Genomic DNA, 24,052 nt, shown 5'->3' on the forward strand with positions numbered 1-24,052 from the left:
TAATAAAACATTGCTTTTGGAAATATTTTAAAGCTTAAATTTAATGTGACATCTATTTACATAAATATGAATATATAGAACAAAAGCGAAATCAATATAAACATATTTTTATCGTGTCATAAATCAATAAGCATAATTCTTCGCACATTCATTCTTCTGTTTTGTAATAGCTTGTATTTTAGGCCATTATTTGTTCAACGGAACCGTCGTTCAAACGCATGTCGTTTTCTAGCAGTATTCTCTGATAAAAGAGACCATATATTTTCTACGACACATAAACTCACTTGAATAGAGCAAGCAAAAATTTCAATAATTGCTTGCATACCAGGCCCTCGTTTCAATACAGATTGTAAGGCTTACGATTGTAAATTTCCAGCTGTTACCTCTTTTTTCGAGTTTCAGTAGAGTTATCGTAAGGACATTTATCGCATAGGGGCGCAGACCTTTACCAAAATGAAAATTAATAAAAATATCAACACTGCCTGCCGAGAATTACTAAGTGATTCCGTTTGTTAAAAGTTTCAATGCACGATAAGAATAAAAAGTATGTTAATCATAAACTGTTTGCATTATATTTGAGTCATAACGGTATTTCCTGGAGCAAAGTTTAATAGAGGATTGAGAACAAACTTCATGAGATATCAAAGTAATTCAAAATGACCGCGTCGTTTAATTCTTAAAATGTATGACGTACCTTAGATAGGGTTAGGTGACTTTTGACACATTTTTTGTTTGAAACTAACTATTGCTTACACGACGGACGATGGTGGCCTACTTTATAATTGCAATTATTTTGTTGTTTTTGTTTTATTCGTGTTCTTATATCCAAATAGATCGATGTTGCTGTTTACGTATCGATAAGAGACACAGAAAAGCACTGGAAGTTAACATCTTCAGTAACCGTTGGTTCTTCAATACAAGGGCTTTGCTAATGCAAAAAACAACCGTGAACATCTAAATGGTAATTATAGAATGGTCATAGCGTGTTAGCACGCAAATGTCTACAATATTTTCTAAAAATATAAACATCCCGGACACATATTACGAAAAGTTAAGCTTGCTGTGTCGTGTCCGACAAATAAACATACATCAACAAGGCGTCAATAAGCATAAAAAAGAAATCAAGACAAATAGATTGTTAACACTGCAATATCGGGCTGAGTAATAATGTGTTCCTTTGAAACAGTACATCAATCAAATGATTGTCAAATTCTTCAATGCAATCTAGTGTTATCACAATTTTAAAAATTGTGGAACGTTGCTTTCAATATATGTGCAATATGTAAACACAGGGTAGTGTGTACTTACTGCTGTAGTACTTCAATGGTTCTATGGCGTCCAAAGTCTCGTGGTCGAAGTAGATGACCACATACTCGCCAGTGTCCAGCAGACCACGGTCATACATGTTGGTCATCATATCCACTATACCATTGTACGTTCCCAGGAACACATACACTGAAAATGGAGACGTATAATTTGATTCACATGATACAGTTAATGGTACATTGGAAACTACTTGGAGCCACGGATTGCCAGCAGACACACAGTTACTCCAAAACTGGAGCTAAAACAATAAAAACAATACTTCTCCTAACAAAAGAATAAGTCATTTTATGTGGACTTGCAGCTGCATCCTTGAAAAAAATTGTCAATGACAATGTTCAAAGTACATTGTATTTGCAACGTTTCAGAAGTTTGCCTGTGAACGAAAGTATATTTGACAATGCATGTATTACCAAAGGCAGGCATGCCAATGTATGCATCACCCAGGATAGGTCGGTCAATTCATGCATCACCCAAGATAGGTCAGTCAATGTATGCATCACCCAAGATAGGTCAGTCAATGTATGCATCACCCAAGATAGGTCAGTCAATGCGTGAATCACTCAAAACAGGTATGTCAATGCATGCAGCACCCAAAACGGGTATGTCAATGCATGCAACACCAAAGATAGGTATGTCAATGCATGAATCATCCAAGATAGGTATGTCAATGCATGCAATACCCAAGATAGGTCACTCAATGCATGCATCACCTAAGATAGGTCAGTCAATGCATGCATCACCTAAGATAGGTCAGTCAATGCATGCATCACCCAAGATAGGTCAGTCAATGCGTGAATCACTCAAAACAGGTATGTCAATGCATGCAGCACCCAAAACGGGTATGTCAATGCATGCAACACCAAAGATAGGTATGTCAATGCATGAATCATCCAAGATAGGTATGTCAATGAATGAATCATCCAAGAAAGGTCAGTCAATGTATGTATCACCTAAGACAGGTATGTCAATGCATGCATCACCCAAACATGTATGTCAATGCATACATCGCCAAAACAGGTATGTCAATGCATACATCGCCAAAACAGGTATGTCAATGCATACATCGCCAAAACAGGTATGTCAAATCATAGATCGCCCAAACAGGTATGTCAATGCATACATCTCCCAAACAGGTATGTCAATGCATACATCGCCAAAACAGGTATGTCAATGCATACATCGCCAAAACAGGTATGTCAAATCATAGATCGCCCAAACAGGTATGTCAATGCATACATCTCCCAAACAGGTATGTCAATGCATGAATCACCCAAACAGGTATGTCTGTGCATGAATCACCCAAAAAGGTATGTCAATGCATGTATCAACCAAGACAGGTATGTCAATGCATGCATCACCAAAGACAGGTATGTCAATGCCAGCAACACCAAAGACAGGTATGTGAATGCATGCATCACCCAAACAGGTATGTCAATACATGCATCGCCAAAACAGGTATGTCAAATTATAGATCGCCCAAACAGGTATGTTAATGCATACATCTCCTAAACAGGTATGTCAATGCATACATCGCCCAAACAGGTATGTCAATGCATGTATCACCCAAACAGGTATGTCAATGCATGAATCACCCAAAAAGGTATGTCAATGCATGCATCAACCAAGACAGGTATGTCAATTCATGCATCACTAAAGACAGGTATGTCATGCCAGCAACACCAAAGACAGGTATGTCAATGCATGCATCACCCAAACAGGTATGTCATTGCATGCATCACCCAAACAGGTATGTCAATACATGCATCACCCAAGACAGGTATGTCAATGCATGCATCACCAAAGACAGTTCTGTCAATGCATGCAATATCAAAGACAGGTATGTCAATGCATGCAATACCAAAGACAGGTATGTCAATGCATGGATCACCCAAACAGGTATGTCATTACATGCATCACCCAAACAGGTATGTCAATACATGCATCACCCAAGACAGGTATGTCAATGCATGCATCACCAAAGACAGGTATGTCAATGCATGCAATACCAAAGACATGTATTTATAAGCAAGCCAAGCAAGTGTGATCAAGGAACTCACAATTGTTACACTATATAAGACTAGGATCATTATTATTGATTTTGTTGGCAATAAATAAGAACCAAATCAATTGTCAATAGAATACTTTTTCCATATCGCATATTAATTTTAGAGTAGAATTTTTTTTAAATACCTTGTTCAAATAACAAAACAGCACACAGTTACTGGGTACAATAAATAGTCAGATAAGTATCCAATTACTCTATAATCCTTACTAACGTAACTTTCTAATCTATGTTTGAAACGACTGAATCGACCCGAAGCCCAAATGGAATGTTGAAGCTCTGTATCATCCAGAGGCTGTAATGTTCTTCATATTTTCATCCGCTTAATGTCACTCTGTTACGAAATAAACCTCTTGAGTACCATTTTAAATAATTGAAGGCAATCACAACGCCTTAATATATTCCTATTTTGCCATTAGACTGACAAACGTACTTTTTGTGGACACTATAAATGTCTGGAATTGTTCTTTGTACAAAGTAAATCTATGAAGCTGTAGATCATGGGTCTGTAAAAATACGGATACTGGTACAAAATATCTGGCATTTTACAAAAGATGTAAGCCAATTTTGAACCAATTTGGACAGTTGTCGATAAAGATATTGCAATATAGACGAACATGTGTTGATTTTGATTCGAAAACACTCAAGAACCAATATCAAAGTCTTGACTCCCAATGATAATTTTGTGAATATGGCTACAAGCTAGCATCAACGCTTTTTCGTGTATTTTTCTTACACTGCCGTCAACAATCAGCCCACAGGAAATGTTCGTGATGCAAATGCTTTATATATTGCTGTATAAAACCAAATCAACCAACCTGACATATACTGGCCTGACATTTCATTACAACCCATCTGTGCGAGTGATGTAAATTGTCATGGGCTGAAGTGCGCTTATGTTTGAATATGAATGTCCCGTGACAACCAATATTGGTGTTAAGGAAATTTAACCTCTGTTTTTATAGAATACCAGGGGTTATGATGGTCGATCGAAACGAAACGGTTGAATAATAAAGGCAATGATTGTAAGTTAGAAACAGAACTCCTTGTTAATTTCCATACCAACATTACAACTCAGTTCTGTTTCAGTAGAGCTTTATTAGGTTTGGCTTATAAGCGCGTGTGGCCGTTGACAGTGTATCAGGAACCGAACCTGATCCTTTCCATGTTTTACTCTTCAAGAATGTGTCTCAAAAAATAAATAAAAGGTACCATACATATGATTGGGCCGTATAGTATTTTATCCCAAGCTATTAGACTATATACCGTGTCTATGGTTCAATATATTACGTATTTTTCTGTATATCGCAAGTATCATATTAAAGTATCATGTTTGTCAACACTATATATCAAAACAATACTTGCACACTTTGTGACGTTCTAGCAAGTTATGTATGTTTATTGCTAAAACACCCAAGAAAATGAAATTAACACGTTTAAATATTGCTTCGGGGAAACAGACCTCACAAAGAGCTATTGCACAGCCAGTGTGGGTAAAACATGCACATTTTGTATGCGAACATGCTGCAGTCAAATAAGTATACAAGACACTTTCGCATGGTTCCTACAAGTCCTATGAGTGTTATACAATTATATATATTCCTGTTCACTCGTATGAAATATGAACATCCATAAAGTTATCGCAATGATGTGCTTTTGTATTTTCAATTCAAATTTGGACGATTTCGCCTGTGTTCTACCTCCAGACGTGAACCAACTTCGCCTGTGTTCTACCTCCAGACGTGAATCAACTTCGCCTGTGTTCTACCTCCAGACGTGAACCAACGACGAGTTTAAAGCTCAAAAAAGAAATTGATTATGTTCAGCTTTATCTCGAATGTCTACTATATAAACATTTAGAAACAACGATGCATACAGTTCACTAACAGTGGGTGTCAACTGCCGCTAGTCACGTATATCAAATAGAAAAAATGAAATTTGATACTATTGGAATATGGAGTATAGCTCAAATTTCAATATAATGATAATTGCTTGCACTGAATTATAGTTCAACGATGATATAAACCACCAGAGTATATATTGCTATTTGTCTTAGCTATTCTAAAAAAAAGACCTACACCTAAATGCTCCTGGACAAATTTCAAATTACATAACCCTTATCTGAGTGGGAAGTGCAGTCACTTCAGTATCATGTAGCTTTATCCTTTAAACTTGTGAATGGTCACAACATCCAGTATGGACACGGCCAGACCTTTATATACGCCAAACAAACGATGGTTCAACATGTGTGTACCTCCCATAAAGCATCTATTTCAGCCAATCAATTTTGGTTGCTAGAATGAACCTGTTCTACAGAAAGTTATTACACTACCGTTTTAACAAATGTATTGACTCGAAAATAAACTATTGCATCAAATAATAAACCAACCAAGAACATGACACTAAATTATCTGCATATACCTGGAATACATATCAAACAAGCAGCTGAATGGGGTTTTTTTGTTTTGAAAAGTTGATATAACAGGTTTGTAAAGCGAAAATACCCGATAATTAATAATTGCACATGCATGCAACCTTAAGCTCCAAAATTAGTTGGTCCCTCGCGGGATAAACGGACAGATCTAAGAGCAAATCAAAAGTAAGATGAACGTTTAAATCAGCAACACAATGCATTTAAACTAATTTACCTTGGCACCGTTGTTCTTCAATGTTCTTCTTTTAGTACATGCATGGCATAGTTATTGACATAATCAGAAAAAGGACCGTATACCAGGGTAATAACATGGCAATTATCTAGTTCAGAAAAGGATTATTATCTTGAAAGCAGTAGTTTTCTGTAATGCCTATATTTAAATTTACATACGTCACTGAGCGGCGTGAAGTTAGCGGCCTGGCGGCCTAGCGGCCTAGCGGGGTGACGGCCTAATTATTTTTCAATTTCCAAGCAATTATTAATGCGTCTTTTTTTAAAACAGTGATCTGTAAATATATCATTGATTAAGAAGATCAGGCATGTTTAATGCTTTGAAATAGCTGACTGCTTAATCGACTTTTTTGAAAAAAATATGTTGATTATCGCTTCGATGTGTAAATGTGTGAATAAAAACAGTTAAAATGTCATTGTTTTAGAAGAAAATGCATGTATCAACGCTTTGAAATAGGATTCAATTTAGGCCGCTAGGCCGCCAGGCCGCTAATTTCACGCCGCTAGGCCGCTAGGTCGCTGAAGTGCTTGATCGACTATTTGAAAAAAGTTGAAAAACCCATCAGAGTGATAATTTGTGCATAAAACAGTTAATTTAAAATTGTTTTAAAATAAAAGGTAAAAAAAAATATTCTGAATATATAACAATTTAAGGCCGCTATGTAACTATATGAATAAAAAACTTTGATTTATCATTGTTTAAAAAAAAAACGCATTAACAATTGCTTGGAAATAGAAAAAAATAATTAGGCCGCTAGGCCGCTAACTTCACGCCGCTAGGCCGCTAGGCCGCTTACTTCACGTACATTACGTCACTGAGGCACCACCAGAAAAATAATCCGTAGCATTCAATTAAACATATTGTCATATTCATTAAAATGCTCAATTAAATAAATACAACAGTAGAAAATTATTTTTGAAACTAATTCACAAATATAAAAAACGGGTATTAATTTAAACAATAAACATCAGATTAATAGATTAATAGAGGATTATTTTGCTTCTTCTTAAATGTTGCATTTAGTTTAAGATTGAGCGTTTAAAGGTGTGTTTTCTATGAATTTTAACTGACGGTATCGAATCCCGGCCTTTATTTGTGGACATTTAAACAATTGACACTTGCTACTGACACTGTATGTCTGTAGGGTTCGTGTTTGTGTGTTCATTTGTCCGTTGATACTTGTTAACCGCTAAGTGTTTCCTAGCAGTTTAAATTAAAATATGTAAGTGCATAATCACTGAATCTTGCCAGCAAAATGGTGTCTGGAACTCGTTTTAAACTAAAGTTCCTCTCGTCTCCTTAACCTTTTACAAACATTAATAATTGGTAGCCTATGGACGATGGATTTTCCAACAGCTATATTTGCATAATTATTCACGGAAGTCCGTATCATAGAGCTTTAGTAGAACTAATATTTACGGAAAACATTCCCTTATCAGGAGAATGCCATGTAAATCGCCTTGTATTATTGTTTGGAGGATAACAAGACTGGATCAGTGAGACAGGTCGCCACCAACGCAATCTTTAAATAGATCACGTCGTCTATAGACATGGCGTTCAATCAAGTTGCTTGAACTATGTTACTTGGATAATGAAGTTACTGAATTAGTATTCTATAACACAAATGGGAAGTAAACAAGACTAACACCCTTACGTAAGATCATGTCAACCCGAGTGATTAATATAATTCTGTAATACTTTCTTTTACAATTGATGTAAACAGTTAAACTAATCTTTAACGATTCCGCTACTCATCTTCTCAAAAAAAGAAACTATAGTGTTATTCAATCGGTTTCAATTTCTTAAGTACAGGTAAATTGAACGGTTGCTAAGTAAACATTTTAATATAAGTAATTCACATGCTTTAAACGTACCTCTCGTGTCTACAAAGGTGCGTTCAACTATTCCAGGAAATGGGTTGGGCATCGTCAATGGAATGTGAGGGTCTTCAAAGGTTTCTTCGTCGTTTAAAGTGATGTTGTTGAGCTTTGCAAGTTCCCGGATTTTATCTGCTATAACCATAGAATTATATAGGGAGCCGTAGACTAAGGTGAACTTCATCCAGTTGTAGTGTAAAAGCAAGGAAATGATTGGTTTGGCCACCTGGGTCGCTGGCGGAAACGTTCGTGCAAACGTTGGGAACTGTTCTTTGTCGGAGACGTCGTAGTCAGCACATTTCTGGAAAACACAAATACAACTGTTTTAATGTTGAATTGAATAAATTCTGATAATGCTGTGTTCCCTTTAGTTGGCACGTAATGTGAAGCCTTGACCTGTTTGTCCTTATAATACACAAATTACGAAACAACAGGCCATTGTGTTTATGTCAACTCAATGATCTGAAAGAATCAAGGTTATTGTGAACATATTTCTTCTTTTCAAAATTAGTAACCCGGCAATAAGCACTTCTCTAAATTAAGACTATATATAAGATAATATGGAAAGGAAGAGTCCAAATATACTAGGCTTGGCGAGAATTATAGAGAATAAACAAACTCAGCTTTCAATGGCGTCTTTTGCGATGGTTTGATTTCAGCTTTGTTTCAAGTCGCGACAAATGTAAATATCAAACATTAAATATGGTTAAAATCTAAATATCTTGTATTAATCAAACACTAGCAAGCATTGAAATATCTGAGTGACGCTTGAACATGACTGAACTATGAAATAAAGTCAAACTATCTGCAACATGTCAGTTTTTTCAAAACCAGTCTTGTATTGCATGATATGAAAACATAATTTCAAATAGTGCATGCATTTATATAGTGTGAGTACAGACAAGCTGCTCGCCTTAAGAGTGTAAAACGGTGGAAAAGTAATAGTTAAAGATACGCAATAAACCACTTTTATGCTACAAGGAAAATATATTTACATCGGGACAACTATTGAGTTCTGCAAATATCAAAATTAGTCTGTTCTGTAGAGTGGGAAATTTAGATAGTTCTACAAAGGAAAATAAGCCAGTTCTGCAGAGTAGAAAACTTGTCAGTTCTGCAGAGTGAGAAAATAAGTCAGTTCTGCAAAAGAAAATAAGTCAGTTCTAGAAAGTGGTCATACAAGCCAGTTCTGCAGAGTGGAAAAAATAGTCAGTTTCGGTCGAAAAATAAGTCAGAAGTGAGGATTGGGACAATGTTTCAGTTCTCCTGGGTTGAATTTCAGAACGTTCTGCATACAGGGAAAATTAGACAACTCTTTAGAGTGGGAAAACCTGTCTGTTTGGCAGTGTGGAAAAACTAATCAGTTCTGGAGATCTTGATAAATAGTCAGCTGAAGAGAGAAAGGAGCAGTGCTGTAAATAATACAAAGCACTGCATTTGGTTTCAAATACTATTTTAAAAGCACTAGTAGAGCAAGACATGTATATGTCATAGCCAACTTTATACCATGTGTACATGTTTTGTCATTTGTTCGCAGGATAGAAAGTTGAAAATTATCACATTTTTTCTTAGCATTTGATTATTTCACAACATGTTTCATGTCTCTTAACATATTGTTCCTTTATGTGTCTGCTAATAATAGAAATTGATAACATAATGTAGTTCCTGTAAAATCGTTTTTAATCAAGTTTTCATTTATATGCCGTGTTAAGACAATGAAAACATCGAGTAATGTTAAATATCAGTTTACACGTTAGCTAAGCTATCCAAATACACATAGGAAAGACATTATTTCTGACAACAAACATAAATTCCTTGGTTGAAAAACCAAGATAATACCCTCGCAGCTGCAAAAGGAAAAGGAAAAGCATTTACCGTGGATGCTATGTCCGTGACAGGACATTTCATTACTTTGTGGTTTACGAGTTTTCAGCAAATGATTGGCTTGCTGCACAAATAATAACAATTGTTGGCACGCACCACAAATACTTTTTCATGCAAATACATGCGCGTTGTGTTGTTTTGTTTAATTTATTTTCACAACATTGCTTTATTATAAAGAAGCATTTATAATTTTATATATAACCCAGTGTTCTTGCTGGCAGCGAGTAAATTGAGAAATGTCTCATGATGCCTAAGTCAGCAATATCTTACATGTTTAGAAATTTGTTTGCCTGTCAACTATTAAACTTTTGTCTTCTTCACTATCGTCTGCATCTTTCGGGGCACATTTTATAGCCGGGGTTAAGAGAGTCTGCATTCCCACTAGACCATATAATACATTAAGAGATACACTCATCTTGATGCACATTGCCTTATATTCGTGCGTTATTAATTGCATGTGATATTTAAGCAGTCTTGATGGTTTTATCAATATAGGGCATTAGAGACTCGTAACAATAAGACGATATTTCTTCGATAAAGCAACTCTCAGCATTCGGCCCACCAAAACAATTGTTTGTTTCCGAATCAGCTGTTCAACAAATATGGGTTGGTGGGTCGAGTTTTGTTAGTAAAATGTTGTCTTTATATCATTTTCATACTGGTAACCGTCGCAATGCTGTCTGGGAATATTGATGCGTCTTTCCCGTGCAAGTTCCTACCGAATATGTATCCCGGGGGGAGGGGATAACAGCCAGAATAAATTGGCATTAAAAATAACATTGAGTGCAAAAAGCAAGTTAGGTCGGGAAACAGAAAACAATTATTTACATTTTTGCTACGCCGTATTACATTCAGTCATGTGATAGATAAAAGCCAATAGGTATGCTTGCATGCTTTCAGTCGCTTACAAGGTCTGATGTGGTGAATATGTTTTCTTGAGAAGCAATCAGACAATTGTGGATATCTTTCTGAGAGAGCATGAAATGGCATGCAGCCAGCAAACTGGTTTCTATGGGTTCTTATATATACCCAAGGCGTTCATATATCAATGTATGTACCTTGTAAATTACATAATTCAGCATCTTGTTGTACTACTATACTCGTATTTTAAATACATACACATACATGTATAGGGTTTGTATACCATGTGTCATCATTTGAAGCAAAATGCTGCCTTCCGACGTAGCATTTTTGACGTAATTTATCACGTTGTATACACACACTGTCTATATATTGAAAATACGAATGGAGCAGTCTCGATTTGATCGGAGTTTCCCGCCCAGCCACGAGTTAGCTCTAAACTCAACACAATGGACTGTAAACCCAAGCTTAAAGTTGAACACTTGTCTGCTGAGTATTTTTGCTAGAACACTTATAGCACTTATGTAACAACATGAAAATATCCAAAATTGAGCACATTTGCTCGCTGTTGAGCACGTGAAACACCGGTTTAACACCCAACAAGTAAATGCATGTTTTCGTTCAAGCTTTCTAAGGAGATTTGCTCAACATTAATTCACACCGATGTACATTGCTGTCAATATGCGTGTTTATTTTGTTTTTGTCATTTAGTGATATCCTACATAAGCATTGTTTTCAAGCTAAACGTTTGGATGAACGCATGCAAGTATTGTTTATTGTAGACAGTATGAACATATATTGAATGTTTAGATGATAAATTCAGGTCAGCAAGGGAAGCTTACTAAATTGCAACCCATCAGTTTAGAGAATAACTTCGGTCGAACCAAACTCCTACGCAGTTATCCCTCTGACTAGCAGAATATATATTTGCCACCATGAGCGAATATACTTGGATTACTCACTTTTATAATGTTTTTTTTTATCGTTTTTTTATTGTTTTAAAAAAGGAGAGTGGAGGTTGTAATAAGAAACAACTTTGAAAAATCAAAGATAATTTACAAACTTTATTTTTGTATCACGTGATATCTATCCATGTTTATGTGATTTGTATACTGGCAGTGTTCACCGTATTGTAAGGGAAGTAACACACCGTGGAGTTTGCGGTTGTACAGACAGTACAAAGTGCATATTGATAAAAGTATATTTGTACTGTCTGTATATTCTCTATAGATTCCGCTGGTTGTAAGTCTGCATCAGTTCATTTGAATTGTGTAACTAGATGATTAAATGGCCCGGTAGTGAAGCGTTCAATATCATGTTAGATTACATAGACAGTACTTAGACCTTATTTATGCAAACTACATATTCATCAATGTGTTTCATTATATTTTTTTTAAAATTTTAAAAAGATTAGAAAAATCCAGTGTCAGTGGAAGAAACATACACATATAGATATGATGTATACAAACTATTTTAAATGATAAGATGCAAAATTATAAACAACGTGTCCAATGTGATAAATACCTTAACGACCAAAACAGAATGAATTTGGACCATCTGAGAGCTTACACAACATGACACTATATACTTGTAATACATCTCGCCAGTTTCCGGTTCATAAGAATTTCGACCATATTGATGGGCTAACTAGCTGGCTGAATAATTGTTTTTTAAGTAGATTTTTTTATTGGTTATCAAAATTCGCTCTGATGAAAACAAATCGGTATCAATGTGTTGTATTGGCTAGTGTTTGATTAAGATGAGTGCATTGAAATGGCAATGTCGACACTTTGAAAAAAGCAAATGTCTCCAGGGTTATTCCATTGAGCTACGCTTTGACGACAACGGGACTAACTACTGTTATGTTGTTGTTGTTGTTGTTGTTGTTGTTGTTGTTTTTTCGAGAGTAAGCCAAATCGGAAAGGAAAAAAAATATTGCGTTGCAGACTTCTCGATGAATAAAACTACAACTATGAACATGAAGATTCCATCGCAAGGAATTTCATTGTTATCCGAAACAATTTAATACGAATCACAGATTCCCATTTTTATGTCTTCAGTTTCACAATCTGAATAAAAATGAAAGTGAATTCGTAGCAATCTTGGCGTTTTCTTGTTCTACCATATTAAATATCTCTTATTCTTGAAGTCAAAATTCATGATAAGTTTACCAAATTTCCACAAGCAGTTGATGAAAATTGTTCCGCTTTGTGTTTGATTGTTTTAAGTCAATTTCAGATACATGTATGTATAAAAGCGTTCTTATTTGTCAGCATTGATATCGATCACTATTATATTAATGTACTTCCCTTAACCGTGTTTGCGTTTGCCGACCTGAGAAATAAAATGCTCATTAATAAGCTGATTAAATATTAGCCAAGTTGGTTTTCCTCTTGCTTCGAGCTGCTGCTGATTTCCGACAAATAACTTACATAAAATAGTCTAATAAAAAACAACAACATTGCAGTATTAACTAAGCGAATAAAAGCATTGGTGAGAATAAGTCAAGGGTCGACCACTTAGCCATACCTACTTTTTCTCGCTATATACGCCAATATCAATGAGGTGTGACGTTTTAAAGACCACACGTGTTTACATCAAACACAAATGGTACTTACGTTTTCTTTATTACGGTCTATGCTATCCCGGTACATGATATGCCAGATTTGATCCTAGTTGTTTGATAAGTGAATAAGTTACAGAAAAGTCATTTAATTGCTGTTGGAATGTAGTAGAAAATACGCTATTTTTTCAAGAATTCGTCTTCATATGTACTGTGTTGTTTGTGGAGTTGTGGATGTTGTTCCATGTTTCTGGTTTGTGATTGTTTGTTTTTGTATTCCATGTATTTGTTGTTCACCCTGAGTCATTAAACGGGGTTTATATTGAAACTTTCTGCAACTGAGCTTGATTCTGTAGTTTTTCATATGAATATTCATTGGTAATGACGAGCCATGACAAAACGTTAGAGTCGTTCGGAACAACTCAAAACATGTTAAAATTTATTTGATCAGCCTGTTGTGTGCCACGGGACACACAACAACACAGGACGGCTATGCACCGTTGCCTAATAATTCCATTTACTATAAATTATGAATCCGTGGTTATTGCATGACAAAAAGATTAGCTGGCTCTAGTTTCAACAAATTTAACTGTTTAATACCATGTTACATTTACATTTTTGCAACACACGATCGTATTTGGGTTAAACAAAAACTCATTCTCCATGCTTTTGAATATATAATTACTGGTTTGCTGATTGAGACTCGTATCACTTTTAATAAGACACGAATCTAGACTCGTTTGAGTAATTCTTTGTCAACACATATTAACCCTTTGAGAAATGGCAAGTAATGCATTGTATAAGTTAAAGAAAATGTTATGGTTGCTATCCTTTAATGGTAACATGGAAATATCAACTTCAATGCAGGTTATTGAGGATTGATTTATATTTCCATAGTTCGGGCGCGATTTCGCAAATCAATGAAGGGAGTTTTTTTGTGAAATTTACAAATTTGCGGAAGAGCGTTTAAACTGTTTTAAACAGCTTTTAGGAAATAAAATACAAATCGATCCTTATATTTACAATTTCTCGTCTTGTTTTAATATTTTATATTCGATATAAACTATTTTAGGTTGGTTCGAAACGTCGTAGACCATTGGCCAATGAAGGCATAACAGTGTCCGGTGCATGCGACATTCGCCATGAACGCCAATTTTTCTTCCGGTAATGTTCGAGGGCAATTCTTACATTTAATAACACACGCATATCTGATCATGTGCGGTAACAAACACATTTGTTTTAACACGTCTATATGCTTTTATGGTCACTCGAGAATGCGATATGTTTAAGATTGACTTTAGAATGTGGTAAGAAATGTGCATAGAATACAAACAACGCACAAATTTCAGAGACAGTCCTAGATAATTTATTTTAAATACAAGAGTTAGTTATAAAAATAAAAAAAGATACCACGTGTAATTTCTGCTTAGGCACTTGAATTCCACGTACAAGGATATTTCTTCATCCTGAACTATACGTCTTAAGGTAAAAATCATTATTCCAGAATATTCCATATTTCTATGGTATCAGTCATCATATCTACCTAACAAATAGTTCTTTATATGGCGGTAAAAGGCTGAAACATACTGTAATTCAATGACATGGAAAGTTCAATACAATCTTCGACATAGTTACCAATGTAAATGCATTTCCGTCGTCTCGACAATCTGCAAATGGAAATCACGGGCAGTCTTTTCCTCTTTCTTAGGATTAGCTTTTCAGATATGTGTGTTTGCAGGAAGTATGGCTATGACATGTGCATTTTCATATTTAGACGAAGGATTTGTTCACTCTGACTGTACATTGTCATCATTCCATCAAGTGGATCATGAATAGTTTACCATAACTGATGTTCCTACCCATCAGTAATACATTTGTAGTGAAAATATATAATAGCATAAATACAAACGGAATACAGTTCGAAAAAAATAAGAAAAAAAAATATATCGGTGATTGTTAATGAAATTTAATCATATTATACGTACAATTTCTTCATTTAGGACATTGGTTTAAGAATAGCAAGTTTTCTTCAGTATGATGTAAGTTCTCCATGTCGGTACTGATTATGATAAATTGCCCCGACGAAAGCCTTTTCATTCTAACAGGTCGTAAAACTGTCTTGAATATCGTTTTCACTCGAAGAACAGCCACTATGGCGAGACTGTTGAAATCAGCAATGTAATTCACTTTATGTTATTATTGAGTTCACGTCAAATGACAAGGAACTGAATCCACGAAATGATTTTGAAAGATCTTTTAATACAATTTGAATTTTGCTGTGATGATTTTAACTACCGATTTCGGTTCACGAGATCGCAACGAAACAAATGTCTCAACGTGGATTAATAAATAAACACACATTAAAACAGAAATCAAACTTCATCAAGCTAGTGTACCGACCAGTTACCGACTACCGATGACCGACTGAATCACTAAATAATTTATTTTGTTCTAAATCGATATATTTTAAGATAAGAATAAAAACAATGTACGCCAAACATTTACCGGAACCTCTTACCAGTATTTATACGATATTGACTATATATATATATATATCTGTCCTTGTAGTTTTTTGATGTTATGTGTCTCTCGTTTGCCCTTGAACCTTATAGGTTGTCCAGTTAGCGCAGTGGTTAGCGCACTCGCTTCTCACCTAGGCGACCCGGGTTCGATTCCCGACTTGGGCGCATGTGAGTTTGGTTTGTGGTCACCAAGCCGGACAAGTGGGTTTTTGCCGGGTTCTCCGGTTTCCCCCACAACACAAGACCACACTCTCGTGTAAAATCGTGCCCACGAGAATGATAAATATAATGTTGTTATAACTTTTTCACTATCGTTATTTAAACTAAACTAACCTTGTATCTCTTAACCGGGTCATCTTCTCGGCTTGTCCGTGTATAATAGTCTATTTACAGTTAGGAATATCATACATAAAAGAAAACACTTATCTATTTACCGGCTCAGCCACAGTCGTTCAAATGAAACAAAAATACCATAATGCCTGATAATGGGTGTTGATTTTCCCACCAATACCGTATATCGCGTTACAATTCTCGGCAAACAGACGGTGTCGGAATGTTTGAAACACATAGTACGTCTATGTCAGACGTAATGGTTCTTAATTCCAAACTAGCTTATTTACAGTAATGAATAAATCATACAAAAAGAACTTTTATGGTGTTACCGGCTCAGTCAGAATCATTCAAATGAAACAAAAATTCTATAATGCCTGATAATGGTTGTTTATTTTCTCATCAATACAATATATCGCGGAACTGTTCTCGGCAAGGAGACGGTGTCGGAATATATTAAACACATAGTACGTCTATATCAGACGTAAATGGTACTTAATTACGCTCCATGCTCTTCTTGTGTCATTATTTCAGAATGATGTGCTCAGAAAGTACTAAGTGGACGTTTTTATCTCATACGAAATGCTCGAAATAGTAGACATTTTTCGGATGTCAACCATACGTCTTAATTCGTTTGGATAGATATTGATAACGTGTCTTCCAGTAAATAAGTGAGGAAATATGGGTATGTCGTAAATAGAAACTTTTGCCGAGGGTTCGATAGATTAAATTGACAGCGTGAAAGCTGTATTCTTTTAAAAAAATAAAACACTATTACGTACACTATTGTCTCGCGTGACAGAGTTGCGCACACATTGTGATTCAAAATCTCAAGTTTATTCTGATTATTTCAGAATGATGAGCTTTCTAAGCATGTCATCCAGAAATAAACAAATCGAAATCGCAAATATACGTAAAAACGTACAAATCGAAATCGCAAATATACGTAAAAACGTACAAATCGAAATCGCAAATATACGTAAAAACGTACAAATCGAAATCGCAAATATACGTAAAAACGTACAAATCGAAATCGCAAATATACGTAAAAACGTGATATTACTACAGGAACATCATGCCGAGTCATTGATAAACTATAAAGACAAGCCCAGTACGCAGTAGTCATGATTTTAAAAGAATACCTTGTTCAGAGGCTCCATGTTTGGATCAACATACATTAATGGATGGACTAAGAACGCCACAAAACAAGAAAACAGACTATTGCATGCATCAAAACGCCGTCAGTATCAAACGTTTTGATTACCACTTTGGAACGATTAATCTACAACATAGCAGAAGTATTGTTAGATTGTTCATTATCATAATTATGAGGACAACCATGAAAGGCCGGTTTCAACCGTTAACAACATTAATCGAACTAACATTATAACGAGTAGGAATTGGATGCTGCTTGTTTATGGCGTCTCTGCTTCCCAAGAAACAAATCTATGATCGGTTGATCGTTTCTGAATAAAACGCCTCAGACCCTCTGAGAAATGGAAAGCATGCAGAACATACCGATTAGCCTTTCCCTTTCGTTCGGCGGAATCTAAGTAAATGTAAAGCATCTGAAAGGGTTATTTTTCTGTTTTTAGGATTGAGACTATCCCATCATGTGATGATTAATTGTGGTCTTACCTAAAATAGCATTAGTAATTAATAATGCACGTATACTTAAGAGTGCGTTTGACTTCAACTCTATTTTACACGCTTGTGTGTTTTAGTGGCCCTTGTGGGATTTATTGACTATATTTAGAATGTGGAAAGAACGTTGGAACAAAGTATATATAGCAAATATTGTATTGGATTAAAAGCCCCAGACTCAAAATAATCTTCGTTGCCTATTAAAGTGATTGAATTTGTTGTTGTATTTGCTCAGTATTATTCCATATATCGGATATGCCCGGATGACATACAAACTACGCGCAACACTTATTGTTCACTATTTAATATGTACGCCTTTCAAAACTACCTGTTATAAATCACCGATGCTATACTTCATCAATTACAAATGCAAAGAAATCAAAGACATGGCACATATTTTTTTTAAATGTTAATGCTCAAGTCACTTAGTAACTCAGTGTCATTCACATGATGACTATCTCAGAAATCTGCTTACGGGAAACAAGGGCAGTATATTCCGCTACCTCGGCTGTCAATGTCTGTTCAATGGTACATTTCTAGGATTTTTTTTATTAATATTAAATATTTGGAATGATGGACTATGAACAGGGAGTATCGTCTGCGGTTGTTAAATGGACGAAGATTTGCAAGTTACATGTTCTCAGATAACATAACCAAGATTTGTACATTTCGACTAATTTTCCTATGATTACACCAGACGACAAATTGAATGAAAATGATTACGAGAGACCTTAAACAAATACATACCAACGAGTTAGGCAAGAGGTTTTGTTCCGGCAGCTTATCCATAAACTAAGTTGAAGCAGTAAACTGCCTGGTACGTAAGGATGGAACGCTCACAAATATGTTATAATAAAATAACATTTCTAAATTCAGATATATAGTCGAGGTTCCTCATGTTGGTTCGGACATTATGTAATTATATCGCTGTGAAACTTCCATTTAATGAAAGGTCTTCGAGATATTTCTTAAACATTCTCTGAGAAATAAACACTTTTGGCGAGTAGATGAGGTTAAGACGTCATATGCACTGTAATTCAATTCAAAGTAATTGCGCTCATGCTTAAAGCCAATGAACATTTGGCTTTTCAGCTTTCGTGTTATTGATGACAACGCGCTAATACCGTTCAGTCAGAAATTGACAAAATGGTTCCTCCATGATGCCGCTCTCATTTAATTTGGAAATTGCTGTGATTATTTCCCATGCGACCGTACCGTGCTGGGCTTTGCAATGATCACATTAAGATGAAACATATTGTTTAATTTTATTCAATTTAGATGCCAGACGGATACATAAATTAATTTTGAAACAAAGCAGAAAACCTGCTCTGCATCTCTCTTGTGATAATGGAAAACTAAGAAAGATACTCATTTTAATTACATATGAGGGTATCAAATAGCAATTGTGTCTAAACTCGTGTCTTTGAAATTATCAGCCGAATTGCAAGTTCGCTATTCTGCCCAAGTAAAGGTTCTGTCATTAGTTCAAATTCAGTTTAAGGTACACACGTCTGGTCTGCGTCTTAACTAAAATGTATTGTTTAACAAGTCAGGTAAGTAAGTGGCGCTGACAGTTACGGTTTGTACTTTGCAACTTCTGTAAAAATAGAAACAAATTATTGATTAAAGCTATAGACTAGTGTTGTGCCGATGATCGATTATAATCGACAATTGATCGGAAAGGCTTACGTCGGCGTCAATTGAAAGTGAAATTTGAACAATCGATTATAGAAATAAGGGCCAATACCGACTAGCAGTAAAAACTTTGTCATAAAAAAAGGTTTTTATTCTGGTTAATGCTAGTTAATGTTAAAATTTTAAGGTGTTACTATGTTAAAATATCTAGTCATATTCGTTTCAAGTTAGTAAGTCACTACAGTACCATTTAACAAATTTTCTTTGTAATTTAACTGCTTAAGGATTGATCCTCAACTTCTCACGTTTGTTGTTTAAAAGTGTTTACTTCTTACCATGTAAGAATTTACTTTTCTCAGTTTTCTGGAAAAAACATTTCTTGTAAAACATATAGAATATTCAACTGCTTGTTGTGCTTGTTACTGACAGATTATTAAAAATATCTTTTTGGTGTTTATTTTACATATGTACACAATACTAAATGCAAAACAATAATTAGAGCCTGTGGTATCATGTTCTGTAATAGTAACTTGTAAACACTAAAGGGTATTTGCGTTCTGAATAAATAATGTAATTTATACAAAGAAGCGTACAAACGATATTGCAAGGGAACATTGGTGCTTAAAACTGGTACATGTACTGTGTCTGTGTGTCTTAAATATGATGACCAAAGATAATTAAATAATGATTAAATCGATTAATAATCAATCATTGATCGGTTTTATAAACTGATTATCGATAGTAATTGTTCTGTCCGATTCCAAACATTACTATAGACCAAGATAAGATTAACTTAGTCAATGTCAAGATCTAATTACGTCTGAAATAATTCATTCGAAATATACCTAACTTGAAGTAACGTTAGCTTATCCCAAGAAATAAAGATGAAGTTTATATTACCGACCCAATCACAAGTGCGAGAATGCCTTACCTAACATCTCGATAAACCAATGAAATACGTGTTGGCTTTATCGGTTGGTGATTCTAAATCTGTTAAAAGTCAATACAATTGGCTATACTAGTCGTGCATGCATTGATCTTTTCTTTGGGAAATGTTGTTTTGGTACGGCATCACTATTGTCCTACCTTACGTATGATAAAAAATAGAATGATTATAATCACGTGATATTTTTATGTTGTGTACAGTGGGCCCTCGCATGTTGATACATCACGTGATGATGTTTTTTTATTCCCAACAACTGTCAACGCTGGGTTTTCGCAAATGTTTCCATTGACATGATTCACGGCAGTGCTCAATGTTTCTTTTTTTTTTAAATTAGTCAGGGATAATATGAAATTGTAAAATGTGTTTTCCCTTTAGAAAAAAGACCTTAAACAATTCATTATCTTACAAATGGAGAACAAAAACATTTCATACAAGCAATTTATACAGAATGTGATCAGCCGTCTGGTTATGAGTTTTTAATTCATTTGATCAAATTTAGACCACATACCGTGATAGAATGTATTTTGAGAAAAAGCCATACTTTCATGATAAAAATGAAATGTTCTGGTTGAAATTTCAGCAGAGATTTGTTATAAGCTGGTGACAAGTTTAACAAACATAACATTGATGTCTTAAGTATATAATGAAGGTGTTCCCAACTCCTCTAGAATCATTGTGTTGATATATAGATCAATAAATTAAATAATTTATGTTGTATATATGTTTACATGCATTATATTATGCAACGGGAAGCATCTTTATCTTTATGTTAAGATCACATACCAAAAATATAGTGCGACGCGACTACAGGGCCAATATGTCCACATACATCTTACATAGTTTGAGACTCAGACTCGGAAAACTCAATTCTTGTATGTACACCATATCTGTACTATAACGATATTTGACCAAAGGTGTGTGCCTGTAGAACAGATTATTTTAACAGGCACAGCAATTTTGACCAACTTTGCTCTTGTAATAGCAGTTTAAGAAAAAACAATTGTTGCAAATGACTAAGTTTGTGCTCCAAAGCGGTGAATTTTTTGAAAGGAGGAATAAATTCACATCCAATAGTTCATAAGTATGCTTAATCTTATTGTTTTAAGCCTTAACAACATTATTAAAATAAAGTGTAACGTATATATTTACAAATTTCGCCAAAATAATACTAAACGTAAGGATGAGCCATTTTGAAATCCTAATATCGTGCATTTCATATGCAGCTGATTTTATGGCAGAACAACGACCAAATTTTGGCAACTGTGGAAAGTAATGATAATTGAAGAATGTGTACTAACGACCGCCGACGGCGGAAAAACGCAAAACTATTTTTATTCCATTTGATGTTAGTTTCATTAACACTTCGAATGTGTTCAGTAATGCAAATTACCCTTATGTGTACTTTGATTGACGGGTGTCGAACATCTGTGTAATGGGCGATACATCAATAGTTTGGGGCTGGATGACGGTTATTGCAAAGCTGGCTACTACAGTCCAATGTGTAATGTTAAGGTCCTAAAACATGGTTCCAATAACCAAACCAGAAGTCTTCACTGTTGAAATCCTATTTTATTGTGCAATAACTTGCACGTTTTATGTGTCTTGAACATTAGCGATGATTTACGATCAATCTTTCTAAGTAGGCTGCATAATGCCCACAGGAATTGTTGTCCCGAGTGCTGTTGGGAATTCTTATCATATTTAACTTGGTGTTAACATTTGTTTGTGTGGACAAGTGACACTCGACGATTTTTCAAATGTTCTGTTTATAATTTTTATGTTTATCGATTCTGAAGAATGCACAAAATATAGTTTCCTATTGTATATTTCAGTCAGTTTATTTTTCCACCAAGGCTTGTTTAACTAGTGTAAGTAGTAAAAGGTAGCATACACATGGTTATTCTGCTGCTCACGTAGTAGTCGACATCGTTTACTGTAACGAAGGAATACTGACGGAGATAGACCGTATAATTTAAAGTAGAAAGTAGACGAGATAGTAAATACACAATAAGTATAACTTTAAGAGCAACAGATTGTTTGTACTAAATTTCACTAGTTGTGGAGGAGGAAGAAAACAAGTATTGTTTTTTTATTATTATTTTTCATATAAAAGTTCATTTGCACTGTGTTTTTACCTTTATGTTTAACTCAAGATCACAAAACAAAATAAATACCACCGCACGCCAATGTGTCGGAAATACTGCCTGGATCATATAATTGAAGTAATTAAATTGAATGTGCCACATAAATATACACCATGTAGAGACATGATGAAGATTGGAAAACATTGGTACATTGTACTGTAATGAAATACCGTATATAGCAAATAAAGCTAGAGAGAAGAGTCCTAGAGACCTTGAACTCGAAGGTCACAAGTCCTCATACTATGATAGTGAATTTTGCGGAATGATTTTAAACTCCTACAATATATGAGAAAGATAAGGACCAGACACGAACTATTGTCAGTAAGGCTTATAGCGCAACTCATACTAAGTTCAGAAGGTTGCTGTGATCTTGAGCTTTAAGGTAGGGACACAGGTCTAGTGTGTGAAATACTCCCATGCTATGGTGGTCACTACTGCCGAAGTATTTTAAAAACCGACCATAAGTGAAAAACTTATGTAACCCCATGCTTATTTGACCGACTTAACCGTACTCTTGATATGATTTCATGCGGTAAAAAATTAATCTTTAGGGGACATCTTGATTTTTACCTTTTTTAATGTTAAGATTTAGAGCATTACGATGTTTTGTTTGATTGTATTGATCATTCATTGCATTTGGTGCAATGAGTAGTATTCGATGCATTGTTAGTATTTTCGAAGTAATTCGTTATATCGGCCCGATACATATGCGCAAGACTAAAAGATATAGACGATTAATCCCAAATCATGCCCAAAGACGATCAACGTGTTCGGGATTTGAAAAACAACATTCATGTAAAAATCGTCTCCAAGAGATGATTCATCCTTAATCGTACCCAAGAGACAATCAGTGTGTACTTGGCAAAGCATTTATACCGGCAAACATTCTTGGTAAAGATTTTATAGCTACAAACATTTTCAGCAAGTTTGGTGAAGGTCAGATGAGAATTGTTCAAGTTAGAGAGTAGACAAAGCTTAAATGGCAAGGGCAGTAATCCTGAAGTGCTTCGGGGCATTTGGCTGATTATCATACTTGACCGATTTATTTTACCAACAAATATTTTCAGCAAGTTTGGTGAAGATCAGATGATAACTGTTCAAATTAGAGAGTGGACAAAGCAAAAATGGCAAATTTTGACCAATTCATGGGCCATAATCCTGAAGAGCCTGCCTGGTTATAGAACTTTGCCAAGAATATATACCAACAAACATTTATAGTAGCAAGTTTGGTGAAATTCGGATAAAAACTGTTCAAGTTTGAGAGTAGACAAAGCTAACGTCATGACGCGCGTGATTGCTACATAGCCCCCACTTCACTCTAGGGCCCCTTAGCGGGATATACTTTAAACTACTTGATATTGAATTGTTAATTTCTTAACAATGTTTTGATTTTCATATACGCTGTTTATCGAGGATTGTAACCCTACTTATTAAACGCACGCATTGCTAGCCTTAGAACTCTCCAGTGACCTCTCAGTGAACTTTGCAAATAATGCATGCATTAGATACAGAGCGTTTGTCATTTTAGTATTGTAGTATGAACGCAAGTTTTTCTATCTGTCCACAGAAACTACAAGAAAAGTGAAGAATGC

General features: G+C 35.1%; 1 protein-coding gene across 2 annotated transcripts in view; it reads right to left on the reverse strand.

Annotated features, from left to right (window-relative positions):
- The window catches only part of LOC128212853 (receptor-type guanylate cyclase Gyc76C-like), a 169,570-nt gene that overhangs the window by 23,339 nt on the left and 122,179 nt on the right, over positions 1-24,052 (reverse strand). For both annotated transcript variants that reach the window (XM_052918226.1, XM_052918215.1), the window contains exons 3-4: positions 7,929-8,232; positions 1,309-1,455 (exon numbers count right to left, since the gene is read on the reverse strand). In XM_052918226.1, the coding sequence (XP_052774186.1) occupies positions 1,309-1,455; positions 7,929-8,232 (451 nt within the window). The remainder of the gene's footprint in view (positions 1-1,308; positions 1,456-7,928; positions 8,233-24,052) is intronic.

The sequence above is a fragment of the Mya arenaria genome, chromosome 2 (assembly GCF_026914265.1).
Source record: "Mya arenaria isolate MELC-2E11 chromosome 2, ASM2691426v1".
NCBI lineage: Eukaryota > Metazoa > Mollusca > Bivalvia > Myida > Myidae > Mya > Mya arenaria.